The sequence below is a fragment of the Bufo gargarizans genome, chromosome 5, assembly GCF_014858855.1.
Source record: "Bufo gargarizans isolate SCDJY-AF-19 chromosome 5, ASM1485885v1, whole genome shotgun sequence".
Taxonomy (NCBI): Eukaryota; Metazoa; Chordata; class Amphibia; order Anura; family Bufonidae; genus Bufo; species Bufo gargarizans.
Genome location: NC_058084.1, coordinates 347,338,686 through 347,355,749, shown reverse-complemented (window position 1 = coordinate 347,355,749; position 17,064 = coordinate 347,338,686). Strand labels below are relative to the sequence as shown.

Here is a 17,064-nt window from a genome sequence, read left to right as displayed (position 1 = left end):
CGTTTGGCTCCCCTGTTTTGGACAGCCCCCTATGCTATACGGTAGACATAGCATAGAACATAGATGTTTTATTATTTAAAGAACAATTCCTAACTTTCCTTTTTTTTTTCCTACAGAAGTGCCAGCCTCACTCGGGAGCCTGACCAACCTCCTGAGGCGGAACCGGAACAGATCGCCAGCGCCAGCCCTCCTGTCCCTGATGCATCGGCTCAGGATAATCCGGGTCCCCTACCGGGTCCCTCCGCTCAACAGAGGCTCTTAGGTTTCCGTCAAAATTTAAGAGCCCTGGTGAGCGGGCAGAGATCTGGTAGGCCAAGTCGAGCCGATTATGCAAACCTTGTAGAGGTCGTTTCCGACGCTCTAGAAGGTTTTGCCCGACATCAAATGGAGTTTGGTGCTGACTTGATTCGCCGCTGGCAAGGGGCGGAGTCGGCGCATCAACGCAGCCCAAACTACCATTATGGGCTAAACATGATCGGTTTGATGGACTCAATGACGCCCGAGCAGTTGCATCAGTTTAAGATCATGGTAGAGAACGGGTCATGGGAAATCATGCACCGCCCCCAACCCCCACCCCCACCCCCATCCCACACCTACCCCCCATCCCACACCTACCCCCCATCCCACACCTACCCCCCATCCCACAGCAGTGGCCAGTACCGCCAACCTTTCCCTTCCCACCCCCCCGAGCATGTGTTTCCTTCTTCTTCTTTTTCTTCTCCTGCCCCTTTTCCTCCTACTTCTTTTCAAACTCCCTCCACCTCTACACATGCTCGGGTCCCCTCCTCCTCCTCAGACCCTTCCTTTCTCCACACCCCTCAATTACGCCCTGCATCCTTTCCTATGGCCCGTAGTTTATCCTCAGTGGCTCGCCAGGACAGGGGGGCTACCATTGCCAGCCCCAGCGCAAGTCCACGACAGTCCACCTCCCCTACCAGTTATGAACAGTTGTGAAAAAAATAAAAAAAGTTTATATTTTGTTTATTTATTTATTTATTGATTGACATAAAAAAAAATAAAAAAAATTATACTTTACTGCACTGTGTCTGTCTTTTTATTGTCCTGTACAGGGAACATTGGCACTCTAGCTGTGTTGAAATAAAAACTACCCTAGTCTCACTACTGTGCGTTTATTACAACACCCTTGGTAGTTTTTATATCAAAACAGCATTAGTGCCAATGTCGTAAGATCCATTAACACCTGCCCATCAATAATGAGCTAAATTTTGGCTCTTTATTGATCGTAGAACCTATGATTGGAACATGAACAAGCAAATGCTTGTTCATTGTTCAATCTTGTGCCCTTTCATATGAGCCCTTGTGGGAGTCACGGTCTGTCAGCATCATCAGGAATTCATTAATTGTGATTTTAACGTTTAATGATTTCCCGATGACGCTAAAATAACTAGTGTGATTACCACAAGGGACACGCAAGGGACATAGAGTTTTTAAAGGGGTATTCACATAGACAATGGGGGGATTTCACTTGAATATGCCCCCATTGTCTGATAGGTGTGGTAACATTGGTAGGACCCGCACCTATATCGAGAACGGAGCGGGGAGCACTGTTGCTGTAGGACACATTTCCCATGGTATGTCCACCACCAAGCGCTAATCCCCGCCTCTCCCATAGAACTGAATGGAGGGCGGCAGCACAGTGCAACCTCATCTACTTTCTTGGCTTCGTTCTCAATATATGTGAGGGTCCCAGCCGTGGGACCCGCACCTATAAGACAATGTAGGTATATCTTAAAGTGGTATGCCCCCATTGTATGAGATGAGAAAACCCCTTTAAGGCCTCTTGCACACGACTGTATGCCCCAAGAGACATACGGTCCGTGAGCAGGCCATATGTCCCGTAGTGGCATTGATCGTGCACACGAGAGTACACAGCATCATAGTGTACAATCATCCTGTGCTAGTTGAGCTGCCCGCGGGGATATAGTCTTGCACTAATAGATCATATGAGTGCAGGACAATAGCCCAGTTTGCGGCACAACATGGTCAGCATCATGATGCTCTGTAATACTCCTGTACGACGATCAGGGACATATGGCCCGCTAACGAACACTATACATCTTTATAAGTGCATGTAGTCGTGTACAAGAGTCCGAAAGGTGTGGTCCATTATCAAAGTCGGACCAGCTTTGGAACTTCAACAAGATAGCCATGGAGAAATATAGGAGCATTACAACCCTATAGATCTCAATACATGAAGATGGAACCTAGAGATGCTTTTCCTTTCAAAACGGATCCGCTAAACGGATGACAAAACGGAAACCAACGTGACAAACGGATCCGTAATACAGACGGATCCGTACAAACGGATCCGTCTGAATTGCTTCTGTTTGGCTCCGTTATTGACGGATCCGTTTGAAATGCCGTTCAAGCGGATCCGTGAAACGCTAGTGTGAAAGTAGCCTAAGTCATTTTTACATTTCATCTTTATCGGTCTTATATTAACATTAGGGTACTACCTTGTAATTATTTTTATTATTATTATTAACCTGTGACCATATAAAAACTCTAATGGGTCACATATATCATCAGAATGCGGCAATTATACACACTGGGTATAACACCATTCAGTAGCCAAGAGGATTCATGAACGGAAGCAACCTCAGATCCCACAAAAGTATCACTATGCAATGACTAGAGGACATTGCAAAATTATTATAGCAATATACAGGTACATTCAATAAAAATATTTTCATTTTCTTTATGTACATTGCTGTTTCTCCCCTGGCCGCAAATTCAGGTCCACCTTCTCCAGTGGTGGACCAGACATGCTGAGTAGCTTCCCTGCATTCTTCCTCCTGTCCGCATACTGATCTCACAGTGAGGCAGGTGAAGTGGTCCAGACAACTTGCATTCATTCAACTCAATTTCTAAATTCATACAAATAGATAGCTGTATATCTCTAGACAGTAGAGAAGGACTTTTTTTGGGGGTGTGGGGGAATTACATACCATAGTGCTATTGTGGTATATACTTAAAAGGGGTTGTCCAGGTTCAGAGCTGAACCCAGACATAACTCCTTCTTCACCCATTCAGCCCCCATGAGTGGAGCATTGGAGCATTTTATGCCCCACTTGCAGCAAAGGTTTCCGCCTAGCAGTGAGCCCGGTGAGGTCACCGGCACCAACGCTCGGGCTTTAGTGCTGCCCTAGCCTGTAAAACAAAGACCACTCATTAGTGCCAGTGACATCACTGGGAACACTGCTAGGTAGAAACCTCAGCCTACCAGTTTGTCAATGTAAACTAAACAGCCCTTGACCTGCGCGATGCAGCGCACAGCAAGGGGGAGCATGAAATGCTCCAATTCTCTAGGGGCTAAATGGGTGAACTAAACTAGTCTAAAGTGTAGTAGAAAGAGGAAGATGATTTCCAGCATCAGCCACTGTGATAAATATGGCTCATCTTTAGGCCTCATGCACATGGCGGTTCCGTTTTTTGCGGTCCGCAAAACACGGAAGTCGTCCGTGTGCCTTCCGCAATCTGCGGAATGGAATGAGCGGCCCATTATAGAAATGCCTATTCTTGTCCGCAAAACGGACAAGAATAGGACAGGCTATATTTTTTTTGTGGGGCCACGGAACAGAGCAAAGGAGTGCTGAATAATGCCTAAGGCTTATATTAGACCTGCAGTGTTCCTTCCCCGCAATCGCCTGCTCGTTAGCGAAGGAGACTGCTGTTATTACATGCAGCAATCTCATGCACAGTATGGGGAGCAGTGATCGCTAATGCAATCACTCGTCATACTGAATCATCATGTGCCGTCCATTCACGTTCTGCTGCTGCTGGCAAACGATTTTTAAACCTGCTGAAGGATTCCAATTGCCTGATGAACGAGTGTTTGCTCGTTCATCAGGTAACTGGTGGCAGTATTACACTGCCACATCATCACTAACGAGCGTTCATACGAACGCTCGTTAGTGATGATCTTCAGGATTATCTGCCCATCTCATATAAGTTTAATGATAAAAACCTGAACTTAGATTTTATCATTCTAATCATGTTAAGGGCAAGTTCCCGCTTTACACTGGAATGCCTGGAATATCTGTTTTAACAGACCCAGTATAAACTTGGTTTTGCCAGATAGAGGATCTTCTAACAGCCTGCCTCTTCTGCACAAACTACTATCTTGAACAGGATTAGAATAAAAAATGGCTGCTTTCTTGAACTGTGCCACACGTGTCCATGGGCGGTGTCTGGAACTTCAGCTCAGCTCCACTGAAGTGAATGGAGCTGATCTGCAATGGCACACACAAGACATGAACAGGTGTGGCTCTGTTCCTAAAAGAAGGCAGCCATGTTTTTCTAATCCTGGAGAATTCCTTTAATAACTCTGTAGTGTTCAGGAACCTGTTGAAGAGAATGGTGGCACGGCAGTGGTAAATTGATAGAATTATGTGCAGAGTATGTGCAGGTAAGCAAGGCTACTGCTCACATCAGCTCAATGGGATTGATTTTAAAGGGATTTGGGGACTTAGCCTATCCACAGGATAAGTCATCATTAGCAGATCATGGCAGGCAGCACCAGGTAGGGGAAAGAGGTGGCAGCAGAAGGGTCATGGGTAATGAGCGCTTTCATTGTGGAAACGCTCATCTCTACATATTGAACTGCATTGCTGTACTCAGGACAGCAATACAGTTGAATGCACCAATGGCAGTGATGTCTCCCTGGTCCACCGTTTCCTCCAATAGGCTTTAGTCCTAGTTCCTGTAGCCTATCAGAGGCCGCTGTCACCATTATCGTACTGCCTGACCTAGGCGTTTCAGTTTTTGCCTCAGGCAGCAGAATGGGAGATGAGCTGCATTAGCGCTCATGGCCACTACACAACAGACAGAACATGTTGCCTGCAGATAGGCCATCAGTATCCAAGACATAGAAAAGTGCTTTTAGTTTGGGTTACAAATATACAAGTTTTGACCTAAATTTACTAAAAGTATTGTTTCGTTCACATTCCCGTTGATGGATGGCACAACTCCGAAGAATAACCTCTTCTCTTGGGGGGAGACCTCTCGCTATAGAAAGGTCACTCAAAAAGCACTCAATTGATTAAACCCTTTATTATTCCCTAGATATAATAAACCTAGTATCACCAAGCTAATAAGCTTATATACACAGAAGCAATGTATCACAGCAATATGCATAATAAAATACCTTTGCCATAAGAGTCGTTCCAAATCCACCCTGGTAATTATTGGCCGAGGGAACGCCTTCCATCACCCCAGGAACAGGATTATAGGTATCGCTTGACCAGCAACGTCCAGAGCTCATGTTCAGGATTTTGGCCAACAGCTTTGGGTCAAGCCCTAATCTATATAGGGTCAAGGAAAGCATATTAATGTCCAAATGCATCCAGACACGGATGAATTGTTTTACACACAAGCAATGCAATGTCATTTTTCACTCTTTATTAGGTGTCTAAGAATGGTAGAGCATTGATATGAATGATAGACTAGCCAATATAAAATTAAAAGGCATACATCCATCACCGTGTTATGCTTCTAGTTTACAACTCCCATTTAGAGATTTAGCACATATGCTGCACAATGACCTGAGGGGTTCATTACATCACTAAATATCTGCGCCAAATGTATGGGACACCACACTAGAAATATAGTATTCAGCTGAAAGTTCTAAATATATGTAAAAAGCAAAAAATAAAATAAAAAATGTACAGATCACATGAGATAAAAAGGAACTACTGTTGAAGGCTCACTTACCAAAAGTCCTCATGTATGCTGGGTCCCTGCAAATACTCTAAAACACCAAGAAACTGGACTTCAGTCTTCAATCCCTCGCCAATCCAGTGCTATCAGTCCTGGCAGTCTTTGCATTCAAGCTGCCAAAATTGACGAGCCATACCGTGATCACTGCAGCCAATCAGTGGCCTCAGCAGCCATGTGCCATACTTATTAGCCAGCAGTATGGCAGGTGACGGCTGAGGCCACTGACTGCACACTGCCAGCAATGACGTACCACACCAACGCATGATCACTGCAAACAAAGATTGGGGTGGACCTCCAAAATGACTGCACCGGATTGGCACAGGGTTGAAGAGGTCACTAGTGACTTGTAGCTATTTTGTAATACTGGAGTATTTACTACTACTAGTGGTTGCCTGAAAGTTTAAACCTGGATAAAGGTACATTGGATAATTTATACAGAAACTGCACCAATCTTTTTCATGGGTTGAGTCGAGTTTTGTAGCTCAGCCCCATTCAAGTGAGTGGGTCTAAGCTGCAATAAGCAAAACTACTTTGTAAAGGCCATCTTTTTCATGGGTGATGTTGGTTCGTGGCAGATGACTTGAAGAACATCTGCCACCATGATCAACCCTATAGAACCAGAAATACTGCGTGGTAGGGTTGATCATGGTGACAAAAATGGGCCATTTCTCTCTGTAATCAGTATTACCATTGCAGAGAAATGCTTATTTTTAGTTATATGCTCAGAGCTAGACCCTCGGAGCACAGCTTCACCTCCACCTCTCCCCGTTGCCACTCCTCCCAGTGAGATTGACAGGGCCAGGTGTTCTCATTTACCCTGATGCCTGGCCCTGAAAGCTTGTGGATCTCATGCCGTCATCGCTGCTCCCAGATCTTCACTGCTCATGTGTCGCAGGCGCGAGATTTTAGCGCAGTGAGGAGGGCTGTCACTGTCAATCTCAATGGGAGGGGGAATGGCAGAGGTAAAGCGATGCTCTGTGTATCTAAGCCAGCCCCTTGGTGCTCTGAGCACCTCATTTGCATATATTGTAACTAGAAATAAGCAATTCGGTAATACCATTGCAGAGCAAGGCTTAATTAAACAGGGTTGATCATTGAGACAGATGCCCTTTAAAGTCAGGATGGAAAATGGGGTTTGGTCTTTATGAGACGTAGAGCTGTTGTATTTCACCATAGTACATATGACATGCAGGCTTTTTATTGTATGTGGCATTCAATTACTGTGAATTAAAAAAATATAAACACCAAACACAAGTAAAATCAAAGAGGGGAAAAACAACATCCAAAACATAAAACGCAAGCACTTCCTATACCCACAGAAACAGGGCTGGAAAAGTACACTAATAGCAAAGTAAAACTGCCAGTTAACAGTTTACAAGATCCTATCCAGATAACGTTCTCCTTGTACAGTTCTTACATATGCTCATTATTAAATCTTCATTAAACTGTGCTGCCCAGGAAGCAGTTTACATGGAGATGTGACATATGGTCTCCTATTTGCAGACATGCGCTAGAGTTCTGGGTCAACTGCTGATAAGGTTACTGATCCTAATAAAACAAAGCTTGGCCATGCAGAAACATCATTTGTTCTACCGCTAGGATTGTGGCATGAATTCATGTTCATTGCAGCCAAGAAATTACATTTCAGAATGTATCCTCTGCTAATGCAAATAATAAGTCCATTTAAGCAATTTTAGCAACAAAACAGTGATTAGCACTGTAGAACTGATACGATGGGTATGAATCCGGTCAAGCCACTTTTGCATTTTTTGTTAAAGTGTTTCTGTCACCTGAAAAATGGGTATTTAGCAGTCTAATATAAGCGATGTGCTAATGTCAGCTGAACATCACTATATTAGTGCCATCTCACCGCCTGAGGCTAATATGCTAATTAGCCTCTAGGAGCGGGGGGGGGGGGGGGGGGTTGTGTTGCCCCTACTCCTAGAGGCTCTGTTCTCCCACCTCTGGCCACTCCCTGCTACACTAGATTGACAGGACCATCTCGCGCAGTTCAGTATTGAAAAAGTTAGTTTTTCTCAATAACGGCGGCAGGCAGTGAGATGGCACTAATATAGTGATGTTCAGCTGACATTAGCACATCGCTTATGTCGGCCAGCTAAATACCCATTTTTCAGGTGACAGAAACCCTTTAAGTTGGTTTTACTCCTGCCCCTCAAAAAACATTCTGAAATTCCCTAAAAAAGTTAATGGGGAATAAAAACATCAATTTCTAGCATCCGCTGATTTAAACTGGCCTCATACATTTAAACGGGTTGTCTAGGGATACATAATTTCTACAAGAGACATATCTTTCAGTAGGGGAGGCAGACTGCTAGCACCTGTTAGAAATTCTATATTTCCAGACAACTCCTTTAAAGATTAAAAAAAATGTTAGTCCTACTGAATAGACTGTTAGAATTTGTATTATCAGCTGTGTATCCACCTGACATCTCCACAACGCAACTGATGGTCCCAACCCCATTTATAAGGCAAGAAATGCCACTTATTAAACCTGACAGGGCACACCTGTGAAGTGAAAACCATTTCAGGTGACTACCTCTTGAAGCTCATCAAGATAATGCCAAGAGTGTGCAAAGCAGTAATCAAAGCAAAAGGTGGCTACTTTGAAGAACCTAGAATATGGCATATTTTCAGTTGTTTCACACTTTTTTGTTATGTATATAATTCCACATGTGTTAATTCATAGTTTTGATGCCTTCAGTGTGAATCTACAATTTTCATAGTCATGAAAATAAAGAAAACTCTTTGAATGAGAAGGTGTGTCCAAACTTTTGGTCTGTACTGTATATATATATATATATATATATATATATATATATATATATATATAAATAAATCTATAAAAGGTAATAAATTAAGTGGATTATTTGAACAGTTTCGTACTTTCTTCCTTTCCCAAAAGGGCTCAGTGACATATCTCCAGCTTTTGGACTCTGTCCCCTCTGGATTTTTTACATAATTGATTCTATGGTTTGAAACAGGAATAAGCTGGGCCCCATTTTAAAGAGGCTATCCAACCCTTTACAAGTGATGGCCTGTTCTCAGGATAGGCCATCACTATCTAATTGGCAGGGGTCTGACACCCAGCACCCACACAATCAGCTGTTTTGTAGTAACTCCGGCACCTGAAGTTGGTGCTGAAACATACAGCTCCGTCCACTTCACAATGGATGGTGACTGTTCTGGCGTCGACTTCCAGCCACAGAGATACTGCAGAACAGCTGATCGTTGAGGGTGCAGGGTGTCAAAAACTTTGCCAATTAGATAGTGATGGCTTATCTTAAGGATAGGCCATCACTTGTAAAGGGTTGAACAGCCCCTTTAAGAAATATGGCAAGCTACAGTTTTTCAAGTGGGACCTTAAAGGGGTTGTGTCACTTCATCAAATGGCATTCATCATGTAGAGAAAAGTTAACATGAGCCACTTACAAATGTATTGTTATCATCATCTCCTGCCTAGACTACTGCAACATTCTCCTCTGTGGCCTCCCATTTAGCACTCTCGCACCCCTCCAATCTATCCTCAACTCTGCTGCCCGACTGGTCCACTTCTCACCCTACTACTCCTCTGCCTCTCCCCTCTGCCAATCCCTTCACTGGCTCCCCATTGCCCAGCGAATTCAGTTCAAAATACTAACAAATACATACAGTGGAGGAAATAATTATTTGACCCCTCACTGATTTTGTAAGTTTGTCCAATGACAAAGAAATGAAAAGTCTCAGAACAGTATCATTTCAATGGTAGGTTTATTGTAACAGTGGCAGATAGCACATCAAAAGGAAAATCGAAAAAATAACTTTAAATAAAAGATAGCAACTGATTTGCATTTCATTGAGTGAAATAAGTATTTGAACCCTCTAACAAAAAAAGACTTAATACTTGGTGGAAAAACCCTTGTTTGCAAGCACAGAGGTCAAACGTTTCTTGTAATTGATGTCCAAGTTTGCGCACATTTTAGGAGGAATGTTGGTCCACTCCTCTTTGCAGATCATCTCTAAATCCCTAAGGTTTCGAGGCTGTCTCTGTGCAACTCTGAGCTTGAGCTCCCTCCATAGGTTTTCGATTGGATTAAGGTCCGGAGACTGACTAGGCCACTCCATGACCTTAATGTGCTTCTTCTTGAGCCACTCCTTTGTTGCCTTTGCTGTATGTTTTGGGTCATTGTCGTGCTGGAACACCCATCCACGACCCATTCTCAGTTTCCTGGCAGAGGGAAGGAGGTTGTCGCTCAGGATTTCACGATACATGGCTCCGTCCATTTTCCCGTTTATGCGAATAAGTTGTCCTGTGCCCTTAGCAGAAAAACACCCCCAAAGCAAAATGTTTCCACCCCCATGCTTGACGGTGGGGACGGTGTTTTGGGGGTCATAGGCAGCATTTTTCTTCCTCCAAACACAGCGAGTTGAGTTAATGCCAAAGAGCTCTATTTTGGTCTCATCAGACCACAGCACCTTCTCCCAGTCACTCTCTGAATCATTCAGGTGTTCATTGGCAAACTTCAGACGGGCCTGCACATGTGCCTTCCTGAGCAGGGGGACCTTGCGAGCCCTGCAGGATTTTAATCCATTGCGGTGTAATGTGTTTCCAAAGGTTTTCTTGGTGACTGTGGTCCCTGCTAATTTGAGGTCATTAACTAACTCCTCCCGTGTAGTTCTAGGATGCTTTTTCACCTTTCTCAGAACCATTGACACCCCACGAGGTGAGATCTTGCGTGGAGCCCCAGAGCGAGGTCGATTGATGGTCATTTTGTGCTCCTTCCATTTTCGAACAATCGCACCAACAGTTGTCACCTTCTCTCCCAGCTTCTTGCTAATGGTTTTGTAGCCCATTCCAGCCTTGTGCAGGTCTACAATTTTGTCTCTGACATCCTTGGACAGCTCTTTGGTCTTTCCCATGTTGGAGAGTTTGGAGTCTGCTTGATTGATTGATTCTGTGGACAGGTGTCTTTTATACAGGTGACTAGTTAAGACAGGTGTCCTTAATGAGGGTGACTAATTGAGTAGAAGTGTCTAACCACTCTGTGGGAGCCAGAACTCTTAATGGTTGGTAGGGGTTCAAATACTTATTTCACTCAATGAAATGCAAATCAGTTGCTATCTTTTATTTAAAGTTATTTTTTCGATTTTCCTTTTGATGTGCTATCTGCCACTGTTACAATAAACCTACCATTGAAATGATACTGTTCTGAGACTTTTCATTTCTTTGTCATTGGACAAACTTACAAAATCAGTGAGGGGTCAAATAATTATTTCCGCCACTGTACAAGGCTATCCACAACCTGTCCCCTCCCTACATCTGAGCTACTTTCCCGATACATCCCCACACACAATCTCCGATCCTCACAAGACCTCCTGCTCTCCTCTTATCGCCTCTTCCCACAATCGCCTCCAAGATTTCTCCCGTGCATCCCCCATACTCTGGAACTCGCTACCCCAACACATCAGACTCTCGCCTACAGTGGAATCCTTCAGAAGAAACCTGAAAACCCACCTCTTCAGACAAGCCTACAACCAGTGACCCTGCTCCCTCTATACCGCCATGACCAGCTTCACCCGCACCTACTGTGTCCTTCTCCCATACCATGTAGATTGTAAGCCCTCACGGGCAGGGCCCTCTCTCCTTCTGTACCAGTCTGTAACTCGTCTTGTAATTGTCTGTATTATGTATGTATACCCCTTATCATATGTACAGCACCATGGAATGAATAGCGCTTTAATAATAATAAAAATAATAATCCATATCGCTTCCTGGATTCATTTTGCCATCACATTTTACACTGCTAGTTTCCACGGTTACAACCACCCTGCAAACCAACAGCAGTGGCCGTGCTTGCACATTAAAGTCAAAAGTGCTGACCACTCTGGAAGGCTCACATAGGTTGGTACTTTTTTTTATAGTGTGAAAGCATGGCCATAACTGATGGATTGCAGGGTGTGGTAACCATGGAAACGAGCAGTGTATAATGTGTTGGGAAAATGAATCCAGCCAGCAAAGGAGGCAATATGGATAACACCAATACATCAGTAAGTGCCTTGTATTAACTTTCTCTACATAATGAATGCTATTTGCTGAAGTGACATAACCCCTTTAAGTTCAAAGTCTTGCTGAATGGTAAGGATGGTCTGGGCACCAGACACACGATAAACTGGTAGGTTTTCTTATTTTTACACATGTGAAGAGAACACATTCACAGACACAGGCCTGGAAATGATATGAGCCAGGAGCATAGCTATATGGGTGCAGAGGTACAGTAGCAGTTCCATCCACAGTCTGGAACCTGAGGGGCCACATCAGAAGATACCGGCCATACAAATTACACAGCTGTCAACTGGACACTCATTTGGCCGACGGCTTTCTCTCCCGGCCCCCAAAACATACTATGCACGCTTGGCAAACCTTTTATGTGCTGTGAAGGAGGAGAGAGCTGCTGTCAAGACACCTCTTACAGTGGATTATCTTCCCTAAAACAAAAGGATCAGGCACTTTAACTACCCGGTGCTATCTCCACCAACATCTCTGCCACTGGAGGAAGAGTTGGGAGGCCACCATACACATTAGATGGTCAACATCTTCCTTCTTCCACTTCACTTAAAGAGTGCCACTCATTTGTGTATTTATTCACAGGGCCAGAGTTATGAGGGTGGCATTCTGGGTGACCAAATACTGTTCTCTCTAGTTTCTAAAATCGCTGTCTATGGGTGCAATTTCCTAATACCAATACCAGTATGAAGAGCAGCTCTTGAGAACATAGTGTTGTTCCAATAACAAACACTAATTACAGGCCATATGAATGTACTATTATTTTTGCCCATGTATTGTTTGGGCAGTGATTTTCATGGGAGAACTTTATGTAAATTATTCTTCTACTAGAGGATTTTTTTTAAATTACATGAACTGAATTACAGTATGTTTTTTTCTTTGTATGTATGTGAACTTTTCTACAAGCTGCATTACCTGCCGATGACCGTACAACCGATTCTAACCATGACAACGCTTCTGAATGAAGACTAAATAACTCTGCCGTTTCCATTAATCTATTAAAATCTGTAACAAGTATTTCATTTCAAGCTGTCAAATAAACTGTATGGTATCTTATCCCTGTAAAGACATGCAACCAACAATTATAGCTACACTTCTATGCGCTGAACGACTAAGCATCTAGCTAATAGGGATACCAGATCAATACAACTAAAACATATTGAATGCTAAATCTACGCTGGAAAAATTTATAAATGTCACCATTAACTGGGTATTTCAAGCCTCACAACATATTCAAAGAACCGTAAACCGCAGCAGTCCTGAATCTGATGAATTTTTTATTTATTTTTTTACATTTTCGTCATTTTTTTTTTTTAGAATCGCAAGATGATAATAGGGGCCATGTATCAATAACGTCCTCTGTACAATACTTACTAACTTGTCAAAGGACACAAAATACTTAAAATGACATGGATGAAGTTATGATTGACATTCAGTATTTTTGGACTATAAGACTCAATTTTTTTAGAAGGAAAAAATCTTGCTTGACAGTCCCTCCATCTTATAGCCTGCAATCAGGCAGCTCCAGTAGTGCCAGACCCCTCTGACTGATTCCCTAATGATCTGGCACAGCATTCATAAAGCACTTTGTTGGATAATTAAGATAAGTGCGCTCCTGCACATTTTCTCTCTGCTTGACACCAATTTGGTGTGGAGTGCAAGAAGGCTGAAAGATCGTTCAGCTAATGGAGAGGACTGTGAGAAACAGCTTCCTTCCGATGTTGAAGGTTGCCAGGCCCGAGGGGGGGGGGGGGGGGGAATAAAAGTTTTAAAGGTCAATAGATGACACACAAGGGTTAACAGGAGCTGACCAAACCAAACCACTGACGTAACTAGAACTGACTGGACCACAGCAAATGTATGAATGCCTCCACCCCCCGCAACCCCTTCCTCCCGTGCAACCCTCACTCCTGTGGCTAGTCAAGGTAGCTCTCTCAGACCAGGCAGTGGCTCAGTCCATTTCCTACATGTATATACTGTATGTCATGTCACTTTACATAATGTTATTGTATAATACTGTTGAGCAGGCCCTGACAATAAAATCTCTCAGCCCTCCACCCGGGTGGGCCCCTTCTGAGTTTGGTCCCCATAGTAGTTGTGTTCCCTGCTTCCACTTCCTGCTATTGCCCCCTCTATACTAGGCCCCAAAGTGAGTTACACTGACCCCTTCAGAGAACACCAAGAACACCAATGTGCAATCAACCAATGTGACCACCACCGATCACTGGAATAAAGCTGCAGTACCGCTATGGTCTGCTAGGTTTGTTTCCTAGCACTGATGCTACTTTATCCTAGCAATCGGTGGGTGGGGATCAAAGTGGTCAGACCAACACCAAACAATCACAATTAGATGCTCTTTAACCCCAGAATTAGACCCTACTGAAGGAATTTTCTATAAGGGGTATTCCTATCTGAGACATTGATGGCATATCACTAGGCTATGCCATCAATGTCAGATAGGTGTGGGTTCCACCTCCCCAGAGCAGGGCCCCTGAGTAAAGGAGAGTACACCACATATGTGAAGTGTGCTCTCTATTCACTGCTATGGGAGTTCCAATGGGCCCCCCAAAGTGAAAGAGAGCACACTGCACATAATCGGCTATTTCTGGCAGTCCTATAGCTGAGAATGGAGCGGTGGCCATGCATACACTTTGGGCTCTCCATTCATTGCCATGGTACTTCTGAAAGTAGACAAGCGCGCTCGCTCTGCTATTTTCAGAAGTCCCATAGCAGTGGATGGAGAGCATGCCGCACATGTGTGGTTTGCTCTCCTTTACTTCAGGGGTCCTATTCTGAAGATAGGAGCGGGTACCAGAGGTGGCACCTACCTGACACTGATGGCATATCCTAGTGATCATGCTATCAATGTCTGAAATGGGCCAACCCCTTTAATGATACTGGCACACTAAGCCATCAATCTCTTGCCAAAACTCGCAAGGTAAAAATGGTAGGTATGAGGGGGAGGCTTCTATTCTACTTTCTGGTATGGGAGTCGAGAAAAGAAGCAGGGTAGTGCCAGCTATGGCAAAAACAAATCTGCAGCCTGAATAGAGAACACGCTTCTTTGTTTATGGCAAGAAACACTGAGTAGAGCATAATGACAAAGCCATTTCTGCCTCCTCTAAGTTTCCTTTTCCACTGACATTTGGCGCCTAAGGATCAGTTTATTTTAATTTTGTTTGCTGTCAGCCATGGAACCTTTTACATCTGAAGATCCTGCTAACCCGGCACAGCTTCATCAACAACAAATAAATACCACAAGAAAAATAAATTGTTAGCGTTGAAGGAGATGATGCCAGCAGGAAAAAAAACAAAAAACATACAAATCTCGACACAGAGTTTTACCAATTAATTATCAAGCTAAAAATTTACTGGATGCCACTGGGTAGACTCCAATAAAGCACGTCAGCTTAGACTTGCAAGTTTTCAGTATGACATATCCCCACTAAATGCTTATTTTCTTCTGAAAACCTGTACGGTGTTAAGCCCTTCTTTGAAAGCAAGTGTACCATTAAAAGAGCAAGCAGGAAGCATTTTGCATTTCATCTTTTTCTGTATTCTTCCTACTGGTTTCCACATAACTGACAGGGAAAATTAGACATGGTATTAAAATCAGTTACTGAAGTCCTCTGTCTTCCTCTAAGACCAAAGCATGTAATGGTCTAAAGCCGGCTGGAATATAATTGTCATTCAGTACGAGCCTTTCCTAGAAAGTCATGCTTCATTGGAGAAGACTGAGTTTCCATTTGAAATCAACAAATTAATCCGAGACAGGTATCTGAAAGGGCAAGTTTAATAGGAAGCAGCTACTGGGCTCTCAACCATGATAAAATGTTATTGCTGTTCCCCTGTAAATTGGCTGGGAACATATGATACTTTCTGCATAAGAGGCCCATTGCTGTTCGAGAGATATACTGCTGAAGCTATCAAAATGATGACAGTCTGTCAGTCCCCATAATAGGCTGCCAATGGCTTTGCTGTGTGCGCGCTACTGTTTACAATTGGGAACATTCTCCCAGCAGTAATAAAAATAACATAAAAGAAAGCCATTATTGTTACAAAATATGAAATAAAACACTGAACCGCTTGTCACTATTTCAATGAGGAAAAAAATCGGAATAGTGGGAATACGGTAAAGCTTACTTTTTTCCACGCTTTGATTTTAATATTATGCGTGGGTTGGATATAATCACAATATACGTATAGGACTCTGACACAGATTTAAAAGCAGTAATCATACCACAATTCTGCATCCCCCATGTCCACTACCATAAGGTGGAAAGGTGGCCATACACATTAGCCAAAAGTTGATCAAAACGGACAATTTCAACCAAGACATTCATTTGGGTGAAATAGACAATCGTTTTGAACAACTGATGATAGACCATTATTGTCTGAAAAGAAGTCAGCCATGTTTAATATATTCCTCCGTTAATCAGACAAAAGTTTTTTCGTTCAAGAATAGATCATTCATAGACGTTCCACCTTGGAACGTTACTTTTTGTAATCATGAGTTCAACTGAATGTCCTCCTGGAGACTGGAATTAAACAGAAGTGTTACCTTTGACTAAGGGTCCATTCATACATCCGTATGTGTTTTGTGGATCCACGGATCTGCAAAACACGGACACCGGCAATGTGCGTTCCGCATTTTGCAGACTGCACATCGCCAGCACTATAATAGAAAATGCCTAATCTTGTCTGCAATTGCGGACAAGACTAGGACATGCTCTATTTTTTCGGGAACGGAATTGCGGACCCGGAAGTGCGGATCCGAATTTCCGGATCCGGACAGCACATAGTGTGGCCCTATAGAAATGAATAGGTCCGCAATTCCGTTCCGAAAAATGCAGAACAGAATTGCGGACGTGTGAATGGAGCCTAAAAGGTGGATTTACCTGCCCAATATCCATGCAGATTATCAAGAATGAACGTTCCTGCAAACGCTCGTTCCTGACAACTAGCCGTCTAAATGTGCCACCGATGAATGAGCAAAACTCTTGTTCACCAGGTGATCCTATGGTTTGTTCAGGCAAGTAAATGCTCATTTCTGGGCAGCAGATCATGCGGTCTAAACAGCAATCTGCTGCCCAGGACGAGCAATGTAAATGCAGCTTTCTTCTTCAATAAACCAGCAGCTGACTGTCAGGAAGGAACGCTACCTTCCTGATAATAGGCTGCTCCTCGCCTGTGTAAACCCAGCTTAAGTGGCTGCAAAGCCATCAAATTTAATTTGCAATATATGTTTATTACCTTTTGCAGTT

The 17,064-nt window shown here is 43.4% G+C and overlaps 1 protein-coding gene across 1 annotated transcript in view; it reads right to left on the bottom strand.

The window, feature by feature from the left end:
- HIBADH (3-hydroxyisobutyrate dehydrogenase) overlaps positions 1-17,064 on the bottom strand; it is a 170,035-nt gene that overhangs the window by 4,210 nt on the left and 148,761 nt on the right. The window contains exon 7 of the mRNA XM_044295118.1: positions 5,168-5,324. Within this exon, the coding sequence (XP_044151053.1) occupies positions 5,168-5,324 (157 nt within the window). The remainder of the gene's footprint in view (positions 1-5,167; positions 5,325-17,064) is intronic.